The sequence below is a fragment of the Gorilla gorilla genome, chromosome 20, assembly GCF_029281585.2.
Source record: "Gorilla gorilla gorilla isolate KB3781 chromosome 20, NHGRI_mGorGor1-v2.1_pri, whole genome shotgun sequence".
NCBI lineage: Eukaryota > Metazoa > Chordata > Mammalia > Primates > Hominidae > Gorilla > Gorilla gorilla.
In genome coordinates this window covers 55,988,728-56,013,603 of record NC_073244.2, presented here as the reverse complement: position 1 = coordinate 56,013,603, position 24,876 = coordinate 55,988,728, and the positions used below count along the sequence as shown (strand labels likewise).

At 43.4% G+C, this 24,876-nt stretch overlaps 1 protein-coding gene across 4 annotated transcripts; it reads left to right on the top strand.

The window, feature by feature from the left end:
* The first annotated feature begins 172 nt into the window (after positions 1-172).
* On the top strand, positions 173-24,491 carry ZNF180 (zinc finger protein 180). 4 transcript variants are annotated; one of them, XM_004060927.5, is made up of 5 exons: positions 173-525; positions 3,357-3,445; positions 14,509-14,583; positions 19,527-19,653; positions 20,782-24,491. In XM_004060927.5, the coding sequence occupies exons 1-5, from the start codon at positions 483-485 to the stop codon at positions 22,524-22,526; spliced, it is 2,079 nt and encodes a 692-aa protein (XP_004060975.3). In that variant the 5' UTR covers positions 173-482; the 3' UTR covers positions 22,527-24,491. The 4 variants fall into 4 exon arrangements, with proteins under 4 accessions (XP_004060975.3, XP_055225665.1, XP_018872189.2 ...); XM_055369690.2 differs by having other exon boundaries at positions 321-448; positions 3,352-3,445; XM_019016644.4 differs by having other exon boundaries at positions 411-525; positions 3,352-3,445.
* Positions 24,492-24,876: the final 385 nt, after the last annotated feature.

Below are 24,876 nucleotides of genomic sequence, written 5' to 3'. Positions count from 1 at the left end.
GCTCCCCCTAGACCTGCATATGCACACGTGTGGCGCCCCGCCAGGCCCCGGACGCGGACGCCCGCTTAGCCTCTGGCCGGGTCCCCCGCCCCACTTCCTTGGAGAAGCCGGAACCCCGCCCACTGTTCGCCCGCGCCGCGGAGGCTTCTGGGAATTGTAGTTCTGGCTCTCCGAGCCCAAGTGCACTTCCGGGTTCGGCCACAAGAGCAGCCATTGTCCCGCGCGCGGACGCTTGCTGTCGCCGAGCAGCTCGGCCCTTCAGACTTAACCCCCAGCGGCCTTGCGGATGCTGACTAGGAGAGGGGACCGAACTAGCTTAACCCGAGTCGGCCGTGTTGCAGAATCGGGGCAGGGGGTTGCCTAACCCGAGTTCGTCCTGCCGCAGAGCCGTGCTAGGCACTGAGGCGGTGACAGGCCCAGCCTGGGCTGCGGGCCAGCGGACGCCCAGGTTGGTAGGGGCGTGGGGCAGCGCTTGGTGTCCGATGCGCGCGTGCGCAGGGTCTACGCGGGAAGCTGGAAGCGGTGGTGAGTGTAGCGGGGAGACTTGGTATCTGTGCGGGTGGCGCTTTAGCCTCGGGTCGCCGGGGTTGATGGAGTTACTGATACAGCTGTATATTCCGCGACTGTCCTCTGCGTGCATGCGCGGGTGCTTGGTCAGGTGGTGCTCTTGTCTGGGGCCTGAGGATGCCCAGGTTGCTGGAACACAGGGCACATGCATTGATGTAAGGGGACATCTTGAGAACTCCCCTCCTCCAATGCCGGGCTTATTTAGTGGAGGCCTGAGGATGTCCGGGTTGATGGAGTGCTCCATTGCAGATTGTGGTTTCTGGAGAGGAGGGGCTGTGCCACTGTCCCTTTACTCTTGATCAGGTATTTGGGTAGGAAGCAAAAGGTTGTAGGTAAGATTCCGAGCAGGTGGCTCTGGGCCCCTGGAGCAGACAACGCGCTTCTCCAAGGTCTGGGGGCGCTGTGGTTGGTGGAGAGACCAGATTGGAGTTGCAGATTCTTGTGCCAGAAGAGGCAGTGTTGCTAGTGAACCCTTGGTGGGAATTAGCCATGGGCAGCAAACTCCCAGGCTGAAGGAGGGTATCAGGGCCTAGAAACAGGCTCTGGGCAGAGGACCCCCTGCACGTCCTGGGGGTGTCTGAATGGAAAACAGAAACTTGAACTGATAGTAGGGACCTAGGTAGGATAGTGCAGAGCTCTAGAGTATTCAAGATGGGCAGAGACTCCGGGTTGGAGATACAGAATTTAAGTCCAGGAAGGACAGAGCTGCAACAGCTGCCATCAAATTGGTAGCTGGGGAGGAAGCAGTATGTTGCCAGCATCGTTATGAAGCAGGTGTTGCTGAGACCTTTACTTGGGTACGCTATTTGCAGGCGTGAGAATGTGCAGGTTAGTAGAGGGACAGAGTCTGTGCTGCAGATTTGGTCCCGGGAAGAGCTGACTGCACAACACCCAGGCCGTCATGATTGGGCAAGAGAAGGACAAAGGGCCCAGTTCCCATTGAGCTGCTGTATCGTAGGCTCGAGAACTCCCACGCTGGCGAGTGCCCAAGTCCTGGGGCTGATTATGGAGCTGTATGCTCAAGCTACTGTTTAGTTGTTGTAGTGTCCTGGCTGCAGGCAAATAGTGGGGCAGTTGACCCCAGAACCTACACAGAGGCTGTGGGTACCTGAGATGTCCCAGGCAGGTTGAGACACAGGGTGAGGGATGTAGATTCTTGACTCAGGAGCAGGGTGTGCCCCCAGACGGGCAGAGGAGCTAGGTCCTGGATGCAGATTGTGAGCACGAACCTGCTCTGTGGCTGTATCAGTAGGAGGGAGTCTAGGTGGGTGGCCCATGTGCAGTGGCTGTGGAATAGAGGCCTCGGGGCTCCAGTTTGGATCTGGTCTTAGGAGGCACGGGGCTGCTCCAGCAGCACTCTGCATGTGTGCTGGCATTTGGGCAGATTGGGGAGGCATGGGCAGTCCTAGGATCCTGATTCTGCCTGAGGATGCCCAGGTGTGTGGGGGGAGCAGCTGCAGAGGGGCGGGACTGTGTCAGGCACCCCTTGTGCACACACACCGGTGTTTGGTTGGGAAACAGGAGGCCGGAGATGAGTTTTAGACAGAGGGTGCTGGGGTCTTTGTGTGATTGGAACCCTGATCACAGCCTGATGGTGCCCAGTTTGGTGGAAAGACAGGATCTTCCTGAGCCACAGGTGCCCCGAAAGATGTTTGGTCAGAATCTGGGCAGGTGTGGCTCAAGCAGGGGGCTGTGGAGTAAGGTGGAGGAAACAGTTTGGGTGCAATTTCAGGAAACAGCTGCATTGTGAACCTACGCTATGCTGCGTGAGAATATGGTGGGAGCAGGGGAGAGAGTAAGTGGGAGAGATGGGGTGCAGGGGGTGGGGTGCCTAGGGTAGGATTTGCCAGGGGCTGCTCTAGTCTTGGATCCCAAAACACTTAGTTGGTACAGAGGCACCTGAGCTTCTGAGACATGTATTTAGAGCCTGGGTAGGGCTGCTTTTGTCTGGCTTGTGCTGGTGTCTGTTGGAGGCCCCCAGCCCTATGCAGGCCTTGTTGTAGTTTCAGGCCTGAGTATACCCAAGTTGGTGGAGGGACTGGTTTAGAGCTACAAATTCAGGGCCTGGGAGGGTGTTAGGGTGGGAATCTGGCTGGTGCTGTTCGAGTAGGAGCCAGTGGACCCCAGAAGTGTGGAGGGAACAGGATGTGGGTATAGCTGAGCTCTGTGCATAAATGCTTGGCTATTTGAGCAGGATGTGGGTGGCCCTCTGTGCTGAGTTGCTGGAGGGACAGGTCTGGCTGATGGAATGGTAGGATCAGTCTTAGTTGTTGAATCAGTTCCTGGGAGCAGTGGAGCTGTGTCACCAGCTTCATGCAGTTAGGCAGTGAGTGTGATTCTGGCCCTAGGAAGAAGTGCTGGTTTGGGGCTGTAGATTGAGGTTGGTAGGGGTAGGATGGGGTGAACACCAGGGGGTCCTCGATATGCCTGATATTTGTGGGGATCCCAGGGCCCAGTGAATAGGAGAGGGATGGACTGGTGCTGCAGACTTTGGTGGTGGGCAGAAGGCCATGTTGGGCACAAGCTGGGCTTACAGGTAGATGGTCCAGGGGCCCAAGATGGTGGAGGAACCAGGTTGGAGCTGCAGAAACTTGGCCTGGGAGAGGGACTGAGGGACTCTCAGTACATACACAGGTATTTGGGCAGGAAGCTGGCAGGAACCTCCAGAAGTGCATTTGCTATGGGAATGCATCCTGCATCCTGGGAGCAGGGGCTAATGGGGGTGGGGGGCCCAGCGGTTCCGGCAGACCTACATCTTCATGCTGTACTTGGGGCTTCTCTCAGTGCAGCTCAGGACCTCAGCACCCTGCCGTGCCTGGAGGAGAGCATGGAAGAGCAGGATGAGAAGCCCCCAGAGCCCCTGAAGGCCTGTGCACAGGTGAGTGGAGACCCAGAGCTTGGGTCTGTCTGCAGCCTGACCCTCTCAGCTTGGGAGGCTGTGGCTCCTCCCTGACTCTCTTTGCAGCCTTTTAGGGGGTTTGGGGCCCTCATGGCCATCAGGCTTCTAACACTTACTATATATTTTATGAATCTCCCTGCTAGTTGCCTCACCTTTTTAGCCCAGATAACTCTTTCTGGAAGGAATTTGGCATCCTGAATCAAAAGCCCTTAAAATGCTGATTCCCTTTTGGCCAGCAATTCACAGCTTTGAGAATGAACAATTGGAAATATCCTAAATGTGCAATGTAAGAGGATAGCTGAATGAATTACGATAAGACCATGAAATAGAATACACTGTAGCCATTGAAACTGATGATAATGCAGATTTAATGACAGAAAAAGTTATTTATTACCTATGTTAAGTAAATTGCACTTAGAAATCATCACTTTTTAAAAAGGGATATAGTTTTTGGGTATATAGAAAATATGTTAGAAGACTATAAATATAGCAATCAGTTAACAAACATTATCTGTAGTTGTTTTATCATTTATTTATCTGTATTTTCTTTTTCTTTTCTTTCTTTTTTTTTGAGACAGAGTCTTGCTCTGTCATCCAGGTTGGAGTGCAGTGACACAATCCTAGCTCACTGCCGCCTCAAACTTCTGGGCTCAAGCCATCCTCCTGCCTCAGCCGCCTGAATAGGTGGGACTACAGGTGGGCACCACCAAGCCTGGCTAGTATTTTTTGTGTGTGTGTATTTTAAAAATTTTTTGTAGAAACGATATCTCACTATGTTTTCCAGGCTGGTCTCGAACTTCTGGCTTCAAGCCATCCTCCCACCTCAACTTCCCAAAGTGCTAGGATTACAGATATAAGCTACCACACCTGGCTTGTATTTTCATATTTTTGTACAGTACACTTTAAGGTAAAAATATTAACAATTGGCCAAGCACAGTGGTTCACACCTATAATCCCAGTACTTTGGGAGGCCGAGGTGGGAGGATTGCTTGAGGCCAGGAGTACAGGACCAGCCTGGGCAACATAGTGAGACCCTGTCTCTATAAAAAATTTTAAAAATTAGCCAGGATAGTGGTGTCCACCTATAGTCCCAGATACTTGAGTGGGTGAGGTGGGAGGATCACCTGAGCCCAGGAGGTCTAGGATGTAGTAAGCTATGATTGTGTCACTGCACTCCAGCCTGGACAACAGAGTGAGACTCTGTCTCTAAAAAACAAGTTAACAATTTAGAACATTTCCCACTGCAAATATTCTTTGAAAACTCTTAATTTCTTAAAACTGTTAAATTAGAGCTTCTCCTTTCTCTTCCTGAACAAGTCAGCCTTGAAGCCGTGAGGTGGGGCAGTGTTAGGGGGCACCTACAGTTGTCAGGACTGCCTGCTGTGAAGAGAGTGTCCATGTGCAGGGTGTCAGTGACCAAGCAGGGTGAGGAGTGCATCTGCACAGGATGACATCCCAGCATAGTCAGAGCCCAAGTGGAATGAAGAAGTCGCTTGTGCACGTGGTGCAGCCCAATGTGGGTGTCAGAGCCCAAGTGGCTGAGGCCAGTGTCCATATATGGAGATCTGGTGTGGGGTGACGGGGTCAGAGCAGGTGAGCAAGGCATCCAGAGAGGGGGTGCTTCATTGTGGGTAGTTGGAGCCCAAGTGCAGTGAGCAGGTGTCCATGGTAGATGGGGTGTTGGAGCCAGAGTGGGGTGAGATGTGCACCTGTGTTGGGGGTCAGGTGCAGCCTGGTGTGGCATGTCAGAGCATGAGCATGTTGAGGGCATCATGCATGAGGGTGGCCTGCAGGGGTGTCAGAGCCCAGCAGCATGTGGAGGGTACTGACACAGTGGGGTGGCCTGACGTGGACTGTCCAAGTCCAAGTGGCAGAGGAGTGAGTCTGAGAGATGGGGCAGCCTAGCCTGGGGAGTCAAAGCCTAAGCAGGGTGAGGAGCTCCCCTGGGCAGAGGGTGGCCGAGTATGGGGTGGCAGAGCCCAGGGAGTCTGGGAAAGCATCCACAGGGAGAGGGCGTCATTGTGGAAATGGGAGAGGAGCTACCTACAGGGGGCTAGATCAGATAAGTAAGTGTATATATAAGGGACTGGAGCCAGGCGCCTTGCCATCAAATGAGGGAGGTACAGATATGGCAAGAAAGAACATTTGAGTGGACTCTGGTGTGCAGTGGGAATTGGAGGTTTTATTGTGGGCTCATGGTTTTCAGTACACATTAATCTAGAAATATATAGAGATGTGTGCTTCTATCGGTGTGTGTATGTGTGCACACAGATTCCCTGTCTGTCCGTGAAGGACTGGGAGCAGTGACATCCTAATACCACTACGCATACCTAGTGCCCAGATTTCACCTTCTAAATATGTTACAGGTTTTATGGGTTTATTGTTAATGGCTTTTTAGTGTTATATTTTTTTGCTGTTACAAATAGCATTGATATAAATGTTTTGTATGGGATTCCATGTATACATGTGCAATTGTTTTAGAAAGAGTTAAGCAAATATAAGTTTACATTTATATCTTTATCAAAACTACAGGTAAAATGTGTGGGTTTTTGTTATTTTGTTGTTTCTTAAGAGACAGGGTCTCACTCTGTCACCCAGTCTGGAGTACATGGCACACCAGCATAGATCACTGCAGCCTGGAATTTCTGCGCTCAAGTGATCCTCCCACCTCAACCTCCTGAGTATTTGGGACTACAGGTGCACACCACCATGCCCAGCTAATTTTTTTATTTTTTATTTTTTGTAGAGACAGGGTCTCGCTGTGTTGCTCAGGCTGGTCTCGAACTGCTGGGATCATGCCATCCTCCCACCTTGGCCTCCCAAAGTGCTGGGATTACAGGGTGAGCTGCAGTGCCTGGCTGGTAGAATGTGTTTTGATGTGGTCATTGGTGTTCTAATTTAAGCGAGGCACTAGGTGTTTTCTGGGACTCTTCATGGTCCTTTTACCATTTTCTTTTTTGTGAGCTGAATTAGAAGTCTGTTCATTATATGACTTTCGTCACATATTTATTGACTGCCTAACCAGTGTAAGGCCCTGTGCAAAGCACTGTGGGGAAAGATGAGGCAGACAGCACTGCCCTGCACGACTTAGTTCTCACAACCAGAAACGCGCTTCTTATACTTTCCAAGGCTACATAGGGAAAGCAAAAACATCCTCTTTGTTGTATTAGTTATCTGTTATTACATATCCCAAAATTTTGCAGCTTAAAATAGCCAATGTTTATTTTGTCACACAATTTCTGAGGGTCAGGAATCCAGGTCAGCTTAACTGGTTGTTTCTGGTGCTCAGGGTCCCTGATGAGGTTGCAGGCAAGTTGTTGTCTGGGCTGCTGACTTCTGAAGGCTTGACTAGGTGGGAGGATATTGTTGCAAACTCACTCAGATGGCTGTTGGCAAGAGGTGCTGTACACCAGAGAGGCCTCTTTCCAGGGCGTTCACAGCATAGCAGTGGATTTCTGCCAGAGCAGGTGATCCCAGTGAGAGAGAGAGAGAGAGAGCAAGAGAGAGCAAGAGCACTTAGTTGCACACAATCAAGATGAAGCCACAATGTCTTTTATCATCTGATTTCAGAAGTGACACACCATCACTTCTTCCATATTCTGTTGGTCACACAGACCCACCTTGGTACCATTGGGCAAGGACTACACAAAGGCATGAATACTAGGTAGTAAGGGTCTTTGGGAGCCATCTGAGAGTCTGGCTACCATACTTCTCAACTCTGAATGTCCTCTAGTTAATTTTAATTATTATCAGAAGATGAACAAGTACTTGATTTGGACCTGAAGGATATTAGAACCCTGGAAGGGAGAGATAAATCAAGGGAGCCAAAGTCTTTGCTTTGAACGAAGGCCATGAGTCCAGTGAGCTGATCTAGGAAGAAACCATCTGGGTATTGGGGCATCACCTTAAGAGATTTTAGTGGCTCATACACAGGGAAGTAGCAGCTGGTCCAGCGAAGGCCTTGAGCCAACTCTGAGCCCTACCTGCCTTCAGGGACTGAGACCAAAACTGCTGCCAAGTAGGTGGTAGAATCTCACCCATCCACTGTCATTCTCAACATTCGAAGTTGTGCAGGTTGTTGGTGGCCCTATGTGGATGGTCTATTCTGTATATTTCAGGACAGTGAGAATTATTCATGGATGATAAGGTGGGGCCGGAGAGGGAATTTTCTTGTGCATGAGGACTAAAGGGATCCTCTTGTCAGGATGATTTCTGAGAAAATGAGGGAAGGGAACCTTCTTTCCAGTGCTGTAGTTTGTGAAGATTGGTTTTACGCCTTCTAGATTTGGTGATTAAGAAACCTCAGGGCCTCCCACATGGGCCCTGTGGACGCCATATCCCTTGAGCTGAAATGTGAGCTCCACCTTCCAGCTCCCAGGGCAGGAAGAGATGGAAACACACCAAGAAGTCTGCCTGTGTGACGCCTGTGTTTTCTAAATGTCCTCACAGATATAGAGGGTTTCCTGCCAGTAGACCCCCAAAGCAAAGCTCTGAGAATTGAGTCCAGTAATACTTCTGTGATTTGATTAGAAACTTCATTTTATTGCCCCAAGAATGCCTCAGATTGCGAAAGGAATATTTGGTCATCTCTATAGGTGAGCAAATAGCCCTAGCCCTAGGTCTGATTTGACCACCGTCTCACTATGAAGCGGACAGGTCACTCCATGATAGCTCTGCTTGTCTCTTTCCCCCTGCTTTGGGTCCCATGGGGTCCCACCTGCGTTACAGAAGGAACAATTATTATCTCCTGCCCACAACCCTTTTCTCCGTGCAAGTCAACAGTCTAATTCCTGTTCCCATTTTGTAAAGTCTGCAAAGAAAAAGGGAAATGCTCCTTTCTGACCTAGAGAGGTGACTGTTGAACAAGAGGGCAATTTAAAGATGCTCCAGAGCATACAGAAAGTAGAGTAAAGGTTTTTAATTCTGTTCCTATGTCCCGAACTCTGCACATGTCGCCAGTCTTGTCAAATGCAGAGAACTTTTATTGTGCTCCTACTCAATACTGAGGAGAATACAGAGATAAAAAATATACAGTGCTTTCTAATATAGAACCCAGGACCCAGGGGAGAGGTATATAGAAATGGTAGTAATATGAAGAGAATAATTTTACTGGTATAGTAAAGGGCCAGCAAAGCTAAGAAGTCCTGAGAGAAGAAGAGATGAAGCTTTCTGCTATCTGGGAACGCTTCATGGAGGAGGTGGCATTTGATCTGGGCCTTGGGTGATTAGACAGACTTTGGTAAGACAATGGAAAGCAGAAGAGTTTGTGTCAGGCAATCAGTGGACTTAAATGAGCTTACTAAACCTTATTACCATTAATTTCTGCATTGGCGAAATAGAATAGACATATTACTCTTTTCTTCAAAAAAAAGTTTAGGCCAGGTAAAGTGGCTCACACCTGTAATCCCAGCACTTTGGGGGACCAGCATGGGAGGATCACTTGAGGCCAGGAGTTCAAGACCAGCCTGAGCAACATAGTGAAACTCCCACCTCTACAAAAAATAAAAACAAAAAAATTAGCCAGCTGTGGTGGCGTGCCTCTGTAGTCCCAGCTTCTTGGGAGGCTGAGACAGTAGGATAGCTTGAGCCCAGGAGTTCAAGACTATAGTAGGCTATGATGGTGCCACTGCGCTCCAGCTTAGGCAACAAAATGAGACCCTAGCTCTTAAAAAAAAAGTTTAGATGATTTTGTGAGATGGAAATTCTGTGTTGAAGTACTCTATGTATTACTAAAAATACTAGGCAAATGATAGATTACATTGACATTATCTGAAGGAAACTGAGGAAGCTAAGATGTAAATTCAGGAGATATTCCTAAAATGGTCAGTAATCCAAAGTGAGTAGAACCTAGGGAAAAATTCAGGGTGTGTGGGTGTGCATGCATGCACGGGCTCACATGCATTTGTTGCAAGCTTGTTTCTGAGCATTTAGTTTGTAAGAGTAAGTTGGGAGCAGGTTCTGGATACTGACACTTTGAATTTTCTGCAAAGAAAAGGCACCCAACAAAGGTTTCCTCTAACCAAGGGAGGGGCTTGAGCTCAGCTTTGCTTTAGTGCCTCCAGGGACCCCAGGGACAAATGCAAAGTTACAGGTAGCACATTCCATGTCCCTTCTCCTAGTGGCTGTTTATAGTCAGCATACATTTATGAAGAGCCTACTATGTGTCAGTAGTGATCTAAGCACGGTGGAGCCATAGTAAACATGACAGACAAGATCTCAGCTCTTATGAAACTCACTCTAGTGGAAGAGTTAAATAAAAAGCCAAAGGTAGAAGAATATATGTGATGTGAAGATATGAAAGCAGGGTAAAGTGATAGAGTTGACTGCTGGGGTCAGGGCAAGGAAGGACATTTCATCCAGCATCTACCTTGAGGAAAGATGAGCTTTCTTTTGTTTTCTTGTGAAAACTTTTAAACAAAAAGGTGCTAAAAACAGTTTCCATTCAAGAGGAGGTGCAACCATATTCTCCAAGTATAATAGTTTTAGCAGTTATGGCAGATAGTGACATTTTGGAATTTTGTTTCTGCCAAGTACCTGCTGAGAAAAACATTAAGTTGTCCAATTCTTGGTATTATTTCTTAACTGATATTAGCTTTTTTTTTAATTAACTGATAGAGTGTGATATTATCTGAAGGAGTTTGTAATAACTTAAAATACAGGTTAGCATTTACAAATTTTCCTTTCTTGAGTAACTTTTCTCATTTCCCAGGCATTTTTTTCAGAAAAGATGTATTTGTCACGGGTGTATATCAGGAATGTAATTTTTCTTTCAGGCCAGATAAGATTGAATCCATTAACAGTTTGGGGTCAAAACTTGTGGCTCCCTTGTACCATCTGTAGTTTGGTTGTGGCTATTTTTTGGCATTGTGAGTTTTATTTTTGTTTTCTGGCATTTTGGGCTATTTTGTAATGTTCATGCAGCAATTTCAAGGCAGTTTAGGCCAGTTGTGGTGACTCATGCCTGTAATGCCAATTTGGGAGGCTGAGGCAAGAGGACTGCTTAAGAACAGTAGTTTTTTTTGTATTGTCTTTTCTTTTCTCTTTGTTTTCTCTTTTTCCTTCCTTCCTTCCTCCCTCCCTCCCTCCCTTCCATCCTCCCTCCCTCCCTTCCTTCCTTCTCCTATTTCTTTCCTTTTTCCCTTCCTTTTCCTTTCCTTCCTTTCTTTCCCTTCCCTTCCCTTCCCTCTTTCTTTCCCTTCCTTTCCCTCTTTCCCTTCCCTTCCCTCTTTCTTTCCTGTCTTTGTCTTTTTCTTTTCTTTCTTTCTTTCTTTCTTTCTTTCTTTCTTTCTTTCTTTCTTTCTTTCTTTCTTTTCCCTCTTTCTTTCCTGTCTTTCTCTCTCTTTCTTTCTTTTTCTTTTCTTTTTCTTTCTCTCTCTCTCTTTCTCTCTCTTTCTTTCTTGTTCTTCTCACCTCATCTCTTCTCTTCTTTTCTTTCTTTTCTTTCAGTCAAGTTTATTTTTAAAAGTAGTCTGGGCACAGTGGCTCATGCCTGTAATCCCAGCACTTTGGGAGGCCAATGTGGGCAGATCACAAGGTCAAGAGATCAAGACCATCCTGGCCAACATGGTGAAACCCCATCTACAAAAAATACAAAAATTAGCTGGGCTTGGTGATGTGCGCCTGTAGTCCCAGCTACTCAGGAGGCTGAGGTAGGAGAATCACTTGAACCCGGAGGCGGAGGTTGCAGTGAGATGAGATCACGCCACTACACTCCAGCCTGGGGACAGCGTGAGACTCCGTCTCAAAACCAAAACCAAAACAAACAAACAAACAAAAAAGTAAAGGAATAAGGAATGGCTACTCCATAAGCAGAGCAGCCCCAGGGACTTCTGCTTGCCCATTTTTATGGTTATTTCTTGATTTTCTGCTAAACAAGGGGTGGATTATTCATGAGTTTTCCAGGACTGGGGTGGGCAATTCCCAGAACTGAGGGTTCCTCTCCTTTTTAGACCATAGAGGGTAACTTCCTGACAAAACTGTCATGGCGCTGAGACCAGCAGTTTGAGACCAGTCTGGGCAACATGACGAGACCCTGTCTTCTACAAAAAATAAAAAGGCAGTTTAACTGTTGTAGTATGTGTGGTAGTAATGCAAGCAACACAACCTCTTGGCTTTCACATTGGGCCTTCTTTACATTGCAGCAGCTCTGGCTCTTTGATACTTATTGTGAACCTCACAACCTACCCAGTAAATATACAGTGGTGTTTTTAGGTTTGGAGAATCCTTTCCTACTTTTAAATACATTAATGCTAGCCATTTTTAATAACCATTCCTACTGTAATAATAAAATATTTTCTAGATAGATAAGGAGAAAAAATTGACACACTTATACCTTGACCTCTCCACATCAAGTGATCCTCCCACCTTTGCCTCCCAAGTAGCTGGGACTGTAGGCACGTACCACTGTGCCTGGCTTGTTTATTTATTTATTTATTATTTTTTGAGATGGAGTCTCACTCTGTCGCCCAGGCTGGAGTGAAGCGGCATGGTCTCAGCTTGCTGCAAGCTCCAACTCCCGGTTCAGGTGATTCTCATGCCTTAGCCTCCCAAGTAGCTGGGACTACAGGTATACCACACTTAGCTAATTTGGTTTTTTTGTATTTTTAGTAGAGATGGGGTTTTGCCATGTTGACCAGGCTGGTCTCGAACTCCTGAGCTCAGGCAATCTGCCCACCTCGGCCTCCCAAAGTGCTAGAATTACAGGTGTGAGCCATCATGCCCGGCCTATTTTATATATTTTGTATAAACAGGGGAGCCTCACTGTGTTGCTGAGGCTGGTCTCGAACTCCTGGGCTCAAGTGATCCTTCCACCTCAGCCTCCCAAAGCACTGTGATTACAGGTATGAACTGCTGCACCTAGCCACTTTTATTTTCTTTTAGTTTTTGATCCAATGGCTTCTAAAGAAATGAGTTATCAAAAATTAGCAGTAGTTGCTTTTCAGTGTTTGATTTGAGGAGGAGCAAAGTATCCTCGAATGGGCTATCATTTAACAGACTGAATTATTGTATCCTGTAGGAAAAAACCTGAGGACACTACAAAGGAATTGCGTTGTTTCAAGGTGATTTTTAAAGAGGGAAGCACCTTTCCTGGTTTCCAAATATTTAATTAAAATAAGTGGTTTTGAAAAACATGGATGCAGCATTAAAAGAGAGACAGTGAACCTGCTCCTCAGTTCTCCCCCGTCAAAGAATAACTCCTTTTAATGCTTTTGAGAACCTTTCCAGATTTTTCCGTGCATATTTATATTTTATAGAAATCTATTCATCTTCTGTATAATGTTCTTCATTTTTTCACTCAGCAATATATTATAGACATCTTTCTATTATTTATATGTATCAGTACATGCAAATTTATTTCTTCTCTTGGCTGCTATATAATAGTCAGTCATCTGAATAAAGCATAATTTATTTAACCAGGCACTTCCTAGTGGACATGTAATCTCCCTTCCCATCTTGCTATGATAATGTAACTTGCTAATGAGGTTTCTTGTATATGCATCCTGATGTACTTTATGTTACTTCCTAAGGATAAGTACTTACAAGTAGACTTAATGGATGTTACATTACACTTTAAAAAATATTGCCTTTAAAAAAACAAAAATAAAAGAATGTACATAAAAATGGAATAAACTCTGTACATGAATTAATAATATTGTACCAAAATTTCAATTTCCTGGTTTTGACAATGTACTGTCGTTATATATGATATTACCAGGGAAAGCTGAGTGTGGCTCTGTTTTTGCTACTTCTTGTGAATCTTTAAGGATTTCAAAATAAAGCAGTATTTGTAAATACAGATATTTAATATATAGCCAATACAGGAGGGTTGTATCAATTTATACTTCTTCTAAGAATATATGAAGCTCTTGGCCAGTGGGCTGCCAGAGCTGGAGTCATTAGCAACAGACTAATGACTGTGACTGTCACAAAAACACCCGATGTGGTCAGGATGTTGGTTATGTACAGGGCTTGAGCAAATAAGTAAATATAAAGAGGAAAATGGGAGCCAGAGAAAGAAAGTATACATAAAGAAAGGAGAAAAGCTAGACAGAATAAAATGTGTTATTGAATTGTAATTGGAGGTATCCATGTGAACTTATGGTCTCTAATATATACAGATAAAGAAATAGATGTTTGATTTTGACGTAAAGAGGCGAGCATCTGTTTGTATATTCACAGCAGTTTCTTCATAGTTGCATGTGCATTTTTCTTTGTCTGTTGAGGCTACCTTTTACTGATTTGGAAGAAGTCTTAATAGTATAGATTCTTATTGATCATGTGGCACCTTTTGCTAAACTTTTTTTTTTTTTTCTTTTCTTTTTGAGATGGAGTCTTGCTGTGTTGCCTAGGCTGGAGTACAGTGGCATGATCTTGGATCACTGCAACCTCCACCTCCTCTGTTCAAGTGATTCTCCTGCCTTAGCCTCCCAAGTAGCTGGGACTATAGGTGCGTGTCACCATGCCCGGCCAGTTTTTGTATATTTAGTAGAGACGGGGTTTCACCATGTTGGCCAGGCTGGTCTCAAACTCCTGACCTCAAGTGAACTGCCTGCCTCAGCCTTCCAAAGTATTGAGATTACAGGTGTAAGCCACCGCACCCGGCCTGCTAAACATCTTATGAAATTAATTTGTTGATCTTTATGATTCTGGCATTGGTCATGCTGTATTCCATTTTATTTGCTTATAATTTTGTGACCCAGGAATTTTGGCAGGTCCCGCTGGACAGTTCTTAGCGTCTTAGTGCTCCTTAGTGTCTTGGATCACTCAGTGAGCTGCATTTAGCTGCAACTGGGCTGGCCCAGAAGACCCACAAAGACCTCATGCCCAGGTATCTGTGGGCCTTGGTGCTCCTCCAGGTATCTCCTCTCTCTCTCCACATGGTTAGCGGAGCTTACCACTAGGAGGAGGGAGGAGAAATATGGTGGGAGGGATGCGTTAAAATAGGTGGTATGTCAAATCTCAGCCCACTGACCGGAGGAGATTTGAGCTGCCACTTAGCTCCCTGATTATTTTCCTTTTTCTCATCTGTTTTGCCTTTTCAGGATTCTTTCCTTCCTCAAGAGATTATCATCAAAGTCGAGGGAGAAGACACTGGGTCTCTGACCATCCCATCTCAGGTAGGTTGGGCAAGGCCTCTGTCTTTACACTGAGAAATGTGCATGGCTGGGAAGTGAGTAGAAAGTGAGGAAATAGGCCGGGCGCGGTGGCTGCCAGCACTTTGGGAGGCTGAGGTGGGCAGATCATGAGGTCAGGAGATTGAGACCATCCTGGCTAACATGGTGAAACCCCGTCTCTACTAAAAAAGTACAAAAAAAAATTAGCCAGGTGTGGTGGCGGGTGCCTGTAGTCTCAGCTACTCGGGAGGCTGAGGCAGGAGAATGGTGCGAACCTGGGAGGCAGAGCTTGCAGTGAGCCGACATCACGCCACTGCACTCCAGCCTGGGCGACAGAGTGAGACTCCATCTCAAAAAAAAAAGAAAGAAAGTGGGGAAATGGAGACAAAAGTGGACAACTTTTTCAAGAAGTTTGGTTATTGTGTGAAAGGTAGAAGAAAGTGAAAACTTCAAGGACTTTTGAGATTGAGGGTTTTTTTTAAAGGGATTGAAAAGATTCAATTCAGTTTAAATGATTACAGGAAGGAGTTAGTAGAGGAAAAAAAGTTATTCATCAGGCAACAAGAGAGAAACTATAAAGCACAGTCCTTGGTTAGCACCAGAGAAATTAATTCAGAACATCTTGAATAAATTAGCTCTATATGAGGAGAAGGATTTATATAGGAACAGTGAGGTTGAGGGAATTATTTGAAAGCTTGATCTTTCACTGCGAAAAATCAGATGAGCATGATGGTGGGAATTGGAATGGAGAGATGTATGACAAGGGTAGAGAAGGCTTAAAATAGCAATTTTGGATTATGAGAGGAAACAGGCTGCTCCAGTAAATGTAATAGGATTGCTGGTCAATCTGAAAGTTTCATTCAGAGATAGTGGCCATTAATTTATAATACTCTATCCTGCTGCTTTTGTGGATTTTTCCCTGCAGTGGCAATTTGTAGCCCACTTTCCACAGATAGCAGACTGACATTCAGATTCATTTAGTTTTTGTAATTTGCCAGGTCCACTTCCTATGGAGTGGACACTCCAAAGGTCAAGGGAATACTGGAAAGAGAATTTAAAAATATGTCGAGTAGAAAGATTAAAAAGAATGATCCATGAACCTTAAATTGAGTAATTAATATGGAAGTGATAAAGAGCCCGCTAAGTAGAAATGAAAAAGAATATAGGCTGGTAGTGGTAATAGTAGACATTTCGGTAGCATAATGACCCTAAACTTTCAAGGAACAAGAGTAAAGGGAAAAAACTGAGCCAATACAGTGGAGCAATCTGACATTGTAGTGAAACGTGGGCAGTTTTATATTTGTGATTCAAAAGGTGGAGTGTTTTATGACAATTTCAAGGTCTGGGGTGTCCCCCGAAGAATGAGCTGATGAAGAGCAGCTTCAGAATATGAGACTTGGGTTAGCCATATGAACTGATGACTGAGAAGACAGTCATCAATGTGCAAGCTTGAGGTTGTATCCCTCTACTACTAACCTTAGGCATATGTCTTAATTTCTCTGACTCCCTTGGTCTTCATAAGAAAAAAATAGTACTGCTAATAGTGTTTTCTCACAGGAGCCCTGTGAGAATTAAATGAATAATCCATGTGACATGTTAGCACAATGCCTGGCACCATGGTGGTGCTTCATGCAAACTCATAAGTGCTTCATTAAAGTCAGTTATTTTTATATTCTCATCAGCTGACTATACAAGTGGATGCTATAGACAATATGAGATAAGACAGTACAAGTTCTTATATTAGAGGATAAATCCCAAGTATGAATCTTCAGTGAATGGGGTGGGGGTGGTGTTCAGGAGGTGGGTAGGACAGAGCTCCAAGAAGTGAAGTAAATGGCATGAGTTTCAGAGTAACTGGGAGGACATGCACTCCTTCTTTGATGCTGAGATCTAGGATGGGAGAGTATGAGCATTCTTAGCCTCTGAGGACTGAGGAGGAGGGAAGTCATCAGCAGGAAGTATAAGTCTCCATTAACACAGGGATGTATAGGGAATGTTTGGTGAAGGATACTGAAACTGCAATATTTTATTGTTATTATGATTTTGAGACAGGGTCTCACTCCAGTCACCCAGGCTGGAGTGCAGTGGTGTGATCATGGCTCACTGCAGCCTTGAATTCCCAGGCTCAGGTGATTTTCCAAACCTCAGCCTCCTGAGTAGCTGGGACTATAGGCATGCACCAGCACGCCTGGCTAATTTTTTGTGTTTTTAGTAGAGACAGGGTTTCACCATGTTGCCCAGGCTGGTCTTGAACTCCTGGGCTGAAATGATCCACCCACCTCAGTCTCCCAAAGTGCTGGGATTATAGGCATGAGCCGCCATACCCATCCTATTTTATTGTTACAAAAGAGAGTTTCAAGGGCAGTTGAAGATTTTGGGAAGGAGTTTTCAGGCATGAGGAATTTGGAACAAGTGAGAAGAATAGAATAAGTGGGATGGAAGTCCAGAAAAGCTAGTATCTGCACATTGAGGGGCCTTTTCAAATGGGTATGTGGTACAGCTTGTGAGATTCAGGTGAGGGGGGATGACTTAAATCAATTTGGGTGACAGTTATTTTGATATCTTAGAAGGTTTATTGATAGTGTTCATTCACTTACTGAAATAATTTGTGAAATATAAATGTAATATCTACTATATATAAACACTATGCTAAGCATTGGAGTTACATTTGCAAACTGTAAATACCTTGTCCCTGCCTTCATGGATCATGGCCTAGTGACAGAGATGACCATTCTGCAAATAAGAAAGTGTGATTATAGAAGTCCATGGAACTTTGAGAATATATAGTTGGGAGTGGAGTGGCGGTGCTAATCTAGTTTAGTATTATCTGTTTGACGTTTGAACAAGCTTTATACTAAAGAGACCTATATTACACAGAAAGGGGGAGTGTTTATTAAAAAGAAGCATGCATTACAGATTGAAAGACAATACCTTAAAGATTAATGTTAAATACAGGCAGCAGTTGGCGAGTTATTTTTTGAATTTCACGTTGGGCTAATCATGAAAACATTTGAGGTTTCAGTGAAATTTTTAGGCTCAAACTTAGAGGCATATACAGCAGTATTTTGCATGTGTTTTCATGGCATTCAGGACCCTGTATCCTATTCATGAGCTGCAGCTCAAGAATGCCTGGTCTATTTAAAGAGCCTTTAGTGGCAAGAGGCATTCAACTTCCCCTTGCCTTTGCTGTGCCTGGGTAAGGACAGATCACCCTTAGCACTTCTCTTTTGGATTAAAATTGCTGCCCAGTTATCTTAAGAACAGGCCCTTTCCTGCTTAGAGGAGGCAGCCCAAGAGACCCCATTTATATGGCAGTAATAACAGCAAACGTCTCCTAAAAGGCTCTGCCATGCAGCTGGATATGGATAGAAACAGAACTGTTATTTGAAGACTGAGCGTTCAGAATAAAGGTCACTTTGGCTCTCAGTTAATCTTTCAGGATCCTGAGACCTACTAATCATAACAGTACAGGCTAAGCACCCCTAATCCAAAAATCTGAAATTGTCCAAAATTGGAAGGTTTTGGAGCCCCAGCATAATGCCACAAGTGGAAAATTCTACACTTGACGTCATGCGACCACTCACAGTCAAAACAGTCAAAACTGTTTCATACACAAAATTTTTTTTTAAATTGCATAAAATTACCATTAGGCTATATGTTTAAGGTGTATATGAAACATAAATGATTTTGGGTTTAGACTTGGATCCCATCTTCAAGGCATCTCATCATGTAAATGCAAATATTTCAAAATCTGAAATCCAAAATTCTTCCAGTCCTAAGTATTTTGGCTATGGGATACTCAGCCCATAATTGCTGGCCTTTGTTGTTTCATCAGTAAACTCTGCTAGTGGCTTTTCATAGATCATCGTAATTATTCATTCAACCCAATGATTTAGGTATTATTAGGCCTAATAAATAGAAATGGAATAAACTCGCCACGGAAAGACAATTGGGTCAAGTGTGGTGGCTCATCCCTGTAATTCCAGCACTGTGGGAGTCTGAGATGGCAAGATTCCTTGAACACAGGAGTCTGAGACCAGCCTAAGCAATATAATGAGGGTCTGTCTCTACAAAATTTTAAAAATTAGCCAAGCACAGTGATGCACACCTGTAGTCCCAGCTACTTGGGAGACTAGGTGGGAGGATCACTTGAGCCCAGAAGATGGAGGCTGCAGTGAGCCATGATTGTGCCACTGTACTCCAGCCTGGGCAACAGAGTGAGGTCTTGTCTCAAAAGAAAAAAAAAGGACAGATTTCAGATTAGATGTATTTCTTAAGCAGATATATGCCCTTTATAGGTGAGAAAGCCAAGTCTTTTTATCTTCTACATCCAGTGTTCTTCACCTATACATACTGCTTTTCATCGAGGTCCACATTTCATTTTCTGTCTCATGCATTAGCAAAGTACAGCCTGTGGCTGTTTTTGTAAATAAAGATCTATTGTAATGTAGCCACGCCCATTTGTTTATATATTTTCTGTGGCTAATTTCTTGCTATAGCAGCAGAGTTGAGTAGTGTGATAGAGACTGTATGGCTGGCAAAGTGTAAAATATTTACTATCTGGCCTTTGACAGAAAAAAATCAACCACCCCTGTTTCATTAGTTTCTTGGGAATTTAGAGGGAATTCCTAAGTGGGAATTCTATATTCACCAGTGCAAAAGTCAGAATAAGCATCCTTTTTAAGGCAGACAAGATAAAATAGTTTATATCAGTTCTTATCTGGTATTCCTCTTTGGAGTTGTAAAAACAGGTCCAGCATCCAAAACCCAAAGAGCTCACCCAGAAGGCACCTGTACATCTTGACTGGAATCTTTTGGGCACTGACAATTTCAGGACAACTCCCAGGTCACCAATTTTCCTTTTTCCATCTGTCAGACTTTTCCTCCTCCATGAACTTTGGAAGGAAATGATGCCCAGCTGAGCAGGAATGTGTGTCCTTTTTTAGGAAGGAGTGAACTTCAAAATTGTGACTGTGGACTTCACACAGGAGGAACAGGGTACTTGGAACCCTGCTCAGAGGACCCTGGACAGAGATGTCATCCTGGAGAACCACAGGGATCTAGTCTCTTGGGGTAAGAATACACTCCTCTTTAATGAAGATCCATCTACTGAAATGATTTCACATTCTGATTGATTAAGAACTGTGAAATTCAGCAGCAGAATGATTTTGGCTGCATCTAGATTGTGTTTGTGCTCTTTATTCCCCAGTGAAGATTAATTTTAGTTTGTAGGGTAGAAATAGTGCAGATTCTTGGGCTTGAGATTTTCAGTCTTCATGTTCCTAAAGACCAAAGGCCAGGACCAGATTCTGCAGTAATTTTCTTTTGTCCCCAGCTTTGAAAACTCAAATTCCTATATCTTTCCTTGTCAGCTTTTTGAAGCAGATACAATCTCCTAGTTGGAGCAAGGGAAAGAATATAAAAAGAATTTTCCAATACATGTGTTCAAGTGAGAACCAGACACATAGGGGTCATTACAGGTGTAGAAGGTCCATTTGAAAAAATCCGCATAGAAGACGCCACATTTTTCTTCATTTCCCACCTCCTGGTGGACTGTATATATGACCACTTTTTCCATATATACTCTCTATTGCTTGACCTAGTAGCCACCCAGGCTACTAGGAGCAAACTTCTAGCCTCTCTCAGTTGGAATCACAGAAATTTGTGGGGCTATATTGGTTCCTAAGGTAGTTAGGGAACTGGATAATAATGCCCCATTCCTTTTCTTTTGTTCACAAACAGTTTCCTCATGCCTCACTGACACAGAGTAGAGTATTTAGCAAGTTTTATGCCTTCAGAAATTCCTGGATATGTGGACACTAATCTCTTAGTGAACATCTGTGTAGCACTAAAGAGTGGAAAAGACTATACATATTGCAAAATTGGGTTGCAATTCTGTAGGTTCTACGTAGATGATCTTATTTTGGAATATGCAGGTATTTGACATCCAGAGTCTTATTTATTCAGACTAAGATTAAACCAAGATTACAATAGTTCCATTTTAATGCTCTGTTGTAATACTGGGCTGTGGTAGTTCTGTACTTAATACTTTATCTCACCCTTTTGCTTTTTCAACCTAGGTTATCGGTCAGTATTTGAAAACAAATTCATATATATTTTTCATACTTTCTTGTTAGCTTTATTTCATTTTTCCATCTCTAATATTTTTTGGCTAAGATGTCTTATATTGCTTTCTTTCAGACTTGGCAACTGCAGTTGGAAAAAAAGATTCAGCTTCAAAGCAGAGGATTTTTGATGAAGAACCAGCTAATGGAGTGAAGACAGAAAGGTTTACAAGGGATGATCCTTGGTTATCTTCATGTGAAGAAGTTGGTGATTATAAAGACCAGTTGGAGAAGCAACAGGAAAAACAAGAGATACTTTTGCAGGAAGTGGCATTCACTCAAAGGAAAGCAGTTATTCATGAGAGAGTCTACAAAAGTGATGAACCTCGGGAGAAGAGTGGTCTGAATTCCAGTCTATTTTCATCCCCAATTATACCCATAAGAAACCATTTTCATAAACATGTATCACATGCTAAAAAATGGCATCTTAATTCTGCTGTAAACAGTCATCAGAAGATTAATGAGAATGAGACACTGTATGAAAATAATGAATGTGGAAAACCCCCTCAGAGCATTCACCTTATTCAGTTTACAAGAACTCAAACAAAAGATAAATCCTATGGGTTTAGTGACCGTATTCAATCTTTTTGCCATGGTACACCCCTACATATACATGAAAAAATTCATGGAGGAGGAAAAACCTTTGATTTTAAAGAACGTGGGCAAGTTTTGAACCCCAAAATATCCCATAATGAACAACAGAGAATTCCTTTTGAAGAGAGTCAATATAAATGTAGTGAAACCTCTCATAGTTCCTCCCTTACTCAAAACATGAGAAATAATTCTGAAGAGAAACCTTTTGAATGTAATCAGTGTGGGAAATCCTTCAGCTGGAGCTCTCATCTTGTTGCACATCAGAGAACTCACACAGGGGAGAAACCTTATGAATGTAGTGAATGTGGAAAATCCTTCAGCCGGAGCTCGCACCTTGTTTCCCATCAGAGAACTCATACTGGAGAGAAACCTTACAGGTGTAATCAATGTGGGAAATCCTTTAGCCAGAGTTATGTCCTTGTTGTGCATCAAAGAACTCATACTGGAGAGAAGCCTTATGAATGCAATCAATGTGGAAAGTCATTCAGGCAGAGCTATAAACTTATTGCACATCAAAGAACACATACCGGAGAGAAGCCCTATGAATGTAATCAATGTGGGAAATCATTTATCCAGAGCTATAAACTTATTGCACATCAAAGAATTCATACTGGGGAAAAACCCTATGAATGCAATCAGTGTGGGAAATCCTTTAGTCAAAGTTATAAACTTGTTGCTCATCAGAGAACTCACACAGGAGAAAAACCCTTTGAATGTAATCAGTGTGGGAAATCCTTCAGCTGGAGCTCTCAGCTTGTTGCACATCAAAGAACTCACACTGGAGAGAAACCATATGAATGTAGTGAATGTGGAAAATCTTTTAACCGCAGTTCTCACCTTGTTATGCATCAGAGAATTCACACTGGGGAAAAACCGTATGAATGTAATCAGTGTGGGAAATCCTTCAGCCAGAGTTATGTTCTTGTTGTACATCAGAGAACTCATACTGGAGAAAAGCCCTATGAATGCAGTCAATGTGGGAAGTCCTTCAGACAGAGTTCATGCCTTACTCAACATCAGAGAACTCATACTGGGGAGAAACCATTTGAATGTAATCAGTGTGGAAAAACATTTAGCTTGAGCGCTCGACTTATTGTGCATCAAAGAACTCATACTGGAGAGAAACCCTTTACATGTATTCAGTGTGGAAAAGCTTTCATTAATAGCTATAAACTTATTAGGCATCAGGCAACTCATACTGAAGAGAAACTCTATGAATGTAACTAGTTTGTAAATCAGCTGGGATTTATTCCTTTTTATTTCATTCTTTTAAAAAATTTATTTTAAGGTAGTACATGTAGTTGGAAGAACTACTATAAAAACAATATATGTGGGAAAACTTCCAGCCCTCTGTTAATTGTGTGTCTCAAATTTGTTCTGGAAAAGAAAGGGGGAAAGTCTATGAATGACTTTTCAACCTGGCAATTCCATATACAACGTTAAACTTGATTCTTGTGACATATTCCTATGAAAATAATAAATACTGGCACTTTTCCTTGCAGAAAGCACTCAGACCTGAATCAGAGAAAATCATATGCCAAAGCCAACTGCCAGTGTTAGACCTCTTTTTCCACAAAGAGTAAATGGAATGCTAACACTAGTGGGCTTATTGAGAAAATTGAAAGGTTGCTGTAGTGTTTAGAACTTAGGCTGGAAAACCATATTTTAGTGCATCATTTTACTACATGATCTTCCAATTAGATAGCTTGTAATCTGTTCCTTACAGCACTTGCTGTTGTTACATGTGAAGATTTTATAAATTTTAGGAAAGTGTCTATGATATATAGTGAAAAATGTGGGAAAAGAATATAGAAATAATATTCACTTCTAAAACCATTATGATAAAATATTTTTGTATGGATTAGAATAGAAAGGGATTATGGATGTATCTATTCAATTTCTCAGTTTATGTTGGGCCTTCCTTTTTGCAATGTACGCTGTTATGCTATGATAAATGATATAATGAGTAAAAATTATTCAAAACCAAAAATGAAATACAAAGATTTCCTTCTTTGACTATTTAGGAAAGACTAAGCAACCAAATAGCAAAGATCCCTCAGGATAATGAGGTTTATGTTTGGAATAGCATGAGCAGATTACTACTTAGGACATAGATTCCTAGGAACATTGCTCATTGAAAATAAAATAGATTCCTGGAAATAGGTAACTAGAAATGTTGGCCAGAAATGGTTTCATATGAAGAACTGAGAATGCGTGGGAAGTATAGAGGGCAAGTGGGCTTATTTTCATATATGCAAAGCAATATTAAGGAACTCTATTTTCATGTTTTAGTTCTTCCCCTCATGTAGTATTGTCTCTTTCCTCTGGGATATGTTCCGTGATGTGAGAGTCCTCTGAATAGAAGGGTGCTTCCCTGGCTCAGTGCTGACTATCTAAATTATGCTTGCAAAAATGCTTTCATGAGGCAAGGTTTTAGTTACTCTTTGATATTTAAGATTTGATTAACATGTCTTTCTGACCTTTCCCTTGAATCATGAATTTGAATCCTGTGGATCACCATATATTGAAGCCTCTGATCCCAGAAAGGTAATAAGCTGAAAGTTGAACTGAGAGACCAGATAATAGAGGTTGATACCCTTGGGATAGGAAAGAAAACTTAAAGGGTAACTGATGGGGTTATCCTTAGCAAAATTCTATCCCTATGAGATGACCCTAAGTGGAGCCATCTCTATGAGAATTAATCCAGAGATTGTTGCACACCTGGCAGTGTCAGGTCTGGGAAAACAGTTGCTGATGTTTTCATGGAGTGTGAAATACTGAAAGCTGCAGGCATCCCTTGGGGACCACTGACCCACACTTTGAAAACCCTGAATGAGTCTGAAAGAAGTTCAGTATCTCTTGGGAAGGATGTGTTCCAGGCTCCAGGCCTAGTCTTACATGGCCAGTGGGGTTGAAAGACTGTGCCCCTGCAATGGTCTTTTCCTAAGACAGTTGAACAAAGTTCCAAATCTGTCTGTCCTATTTTAACCATCTTTAAGAAGCACAAAGGGGATATGAGAAAAACAAATGCTGAAATGAAAATTTTAACTGATATCTTACTTATCTCACAAGTCGTGTAAAGAAAGAAATGATATGGTTGAATATTAGATTAGATGGTTTAATGATGTTTTGAGTGTTATATATGAGCTATGATGAGACCTAGAAAATAAAGTAAAAATAAAAAATATATAAGCCATGAACATTCTTCATATTCAGTGACAGTCTGCCTGCCACACCCAGGAATTACGGAGACACTCACAGACCTCACGGGATCCTCCCCTATGTCTCCCATCTCTTCACCACCAGCCCTCAGGGAGTCTCATGTCTCCCAATTACTCTCCAATCATCCCTAGATTTCTGTAACAGTCAGACCCTGACACCCATGTAACAACCAGAAACTCAGGGACCTCACAGGGCTCTGGCCCCATGTCTCCCAACTCTTTACTCCAGGCCCTCAGGTACTCTCCTGTGTCTCCCAGATTCTCTCTCTCAATCCCCAGCTTACTGCAACATTCAGCTTCCCAAACCCAAGTATCACCTATAGACAAAAATCTCAGGGCCCTCTTCTATCACGTCT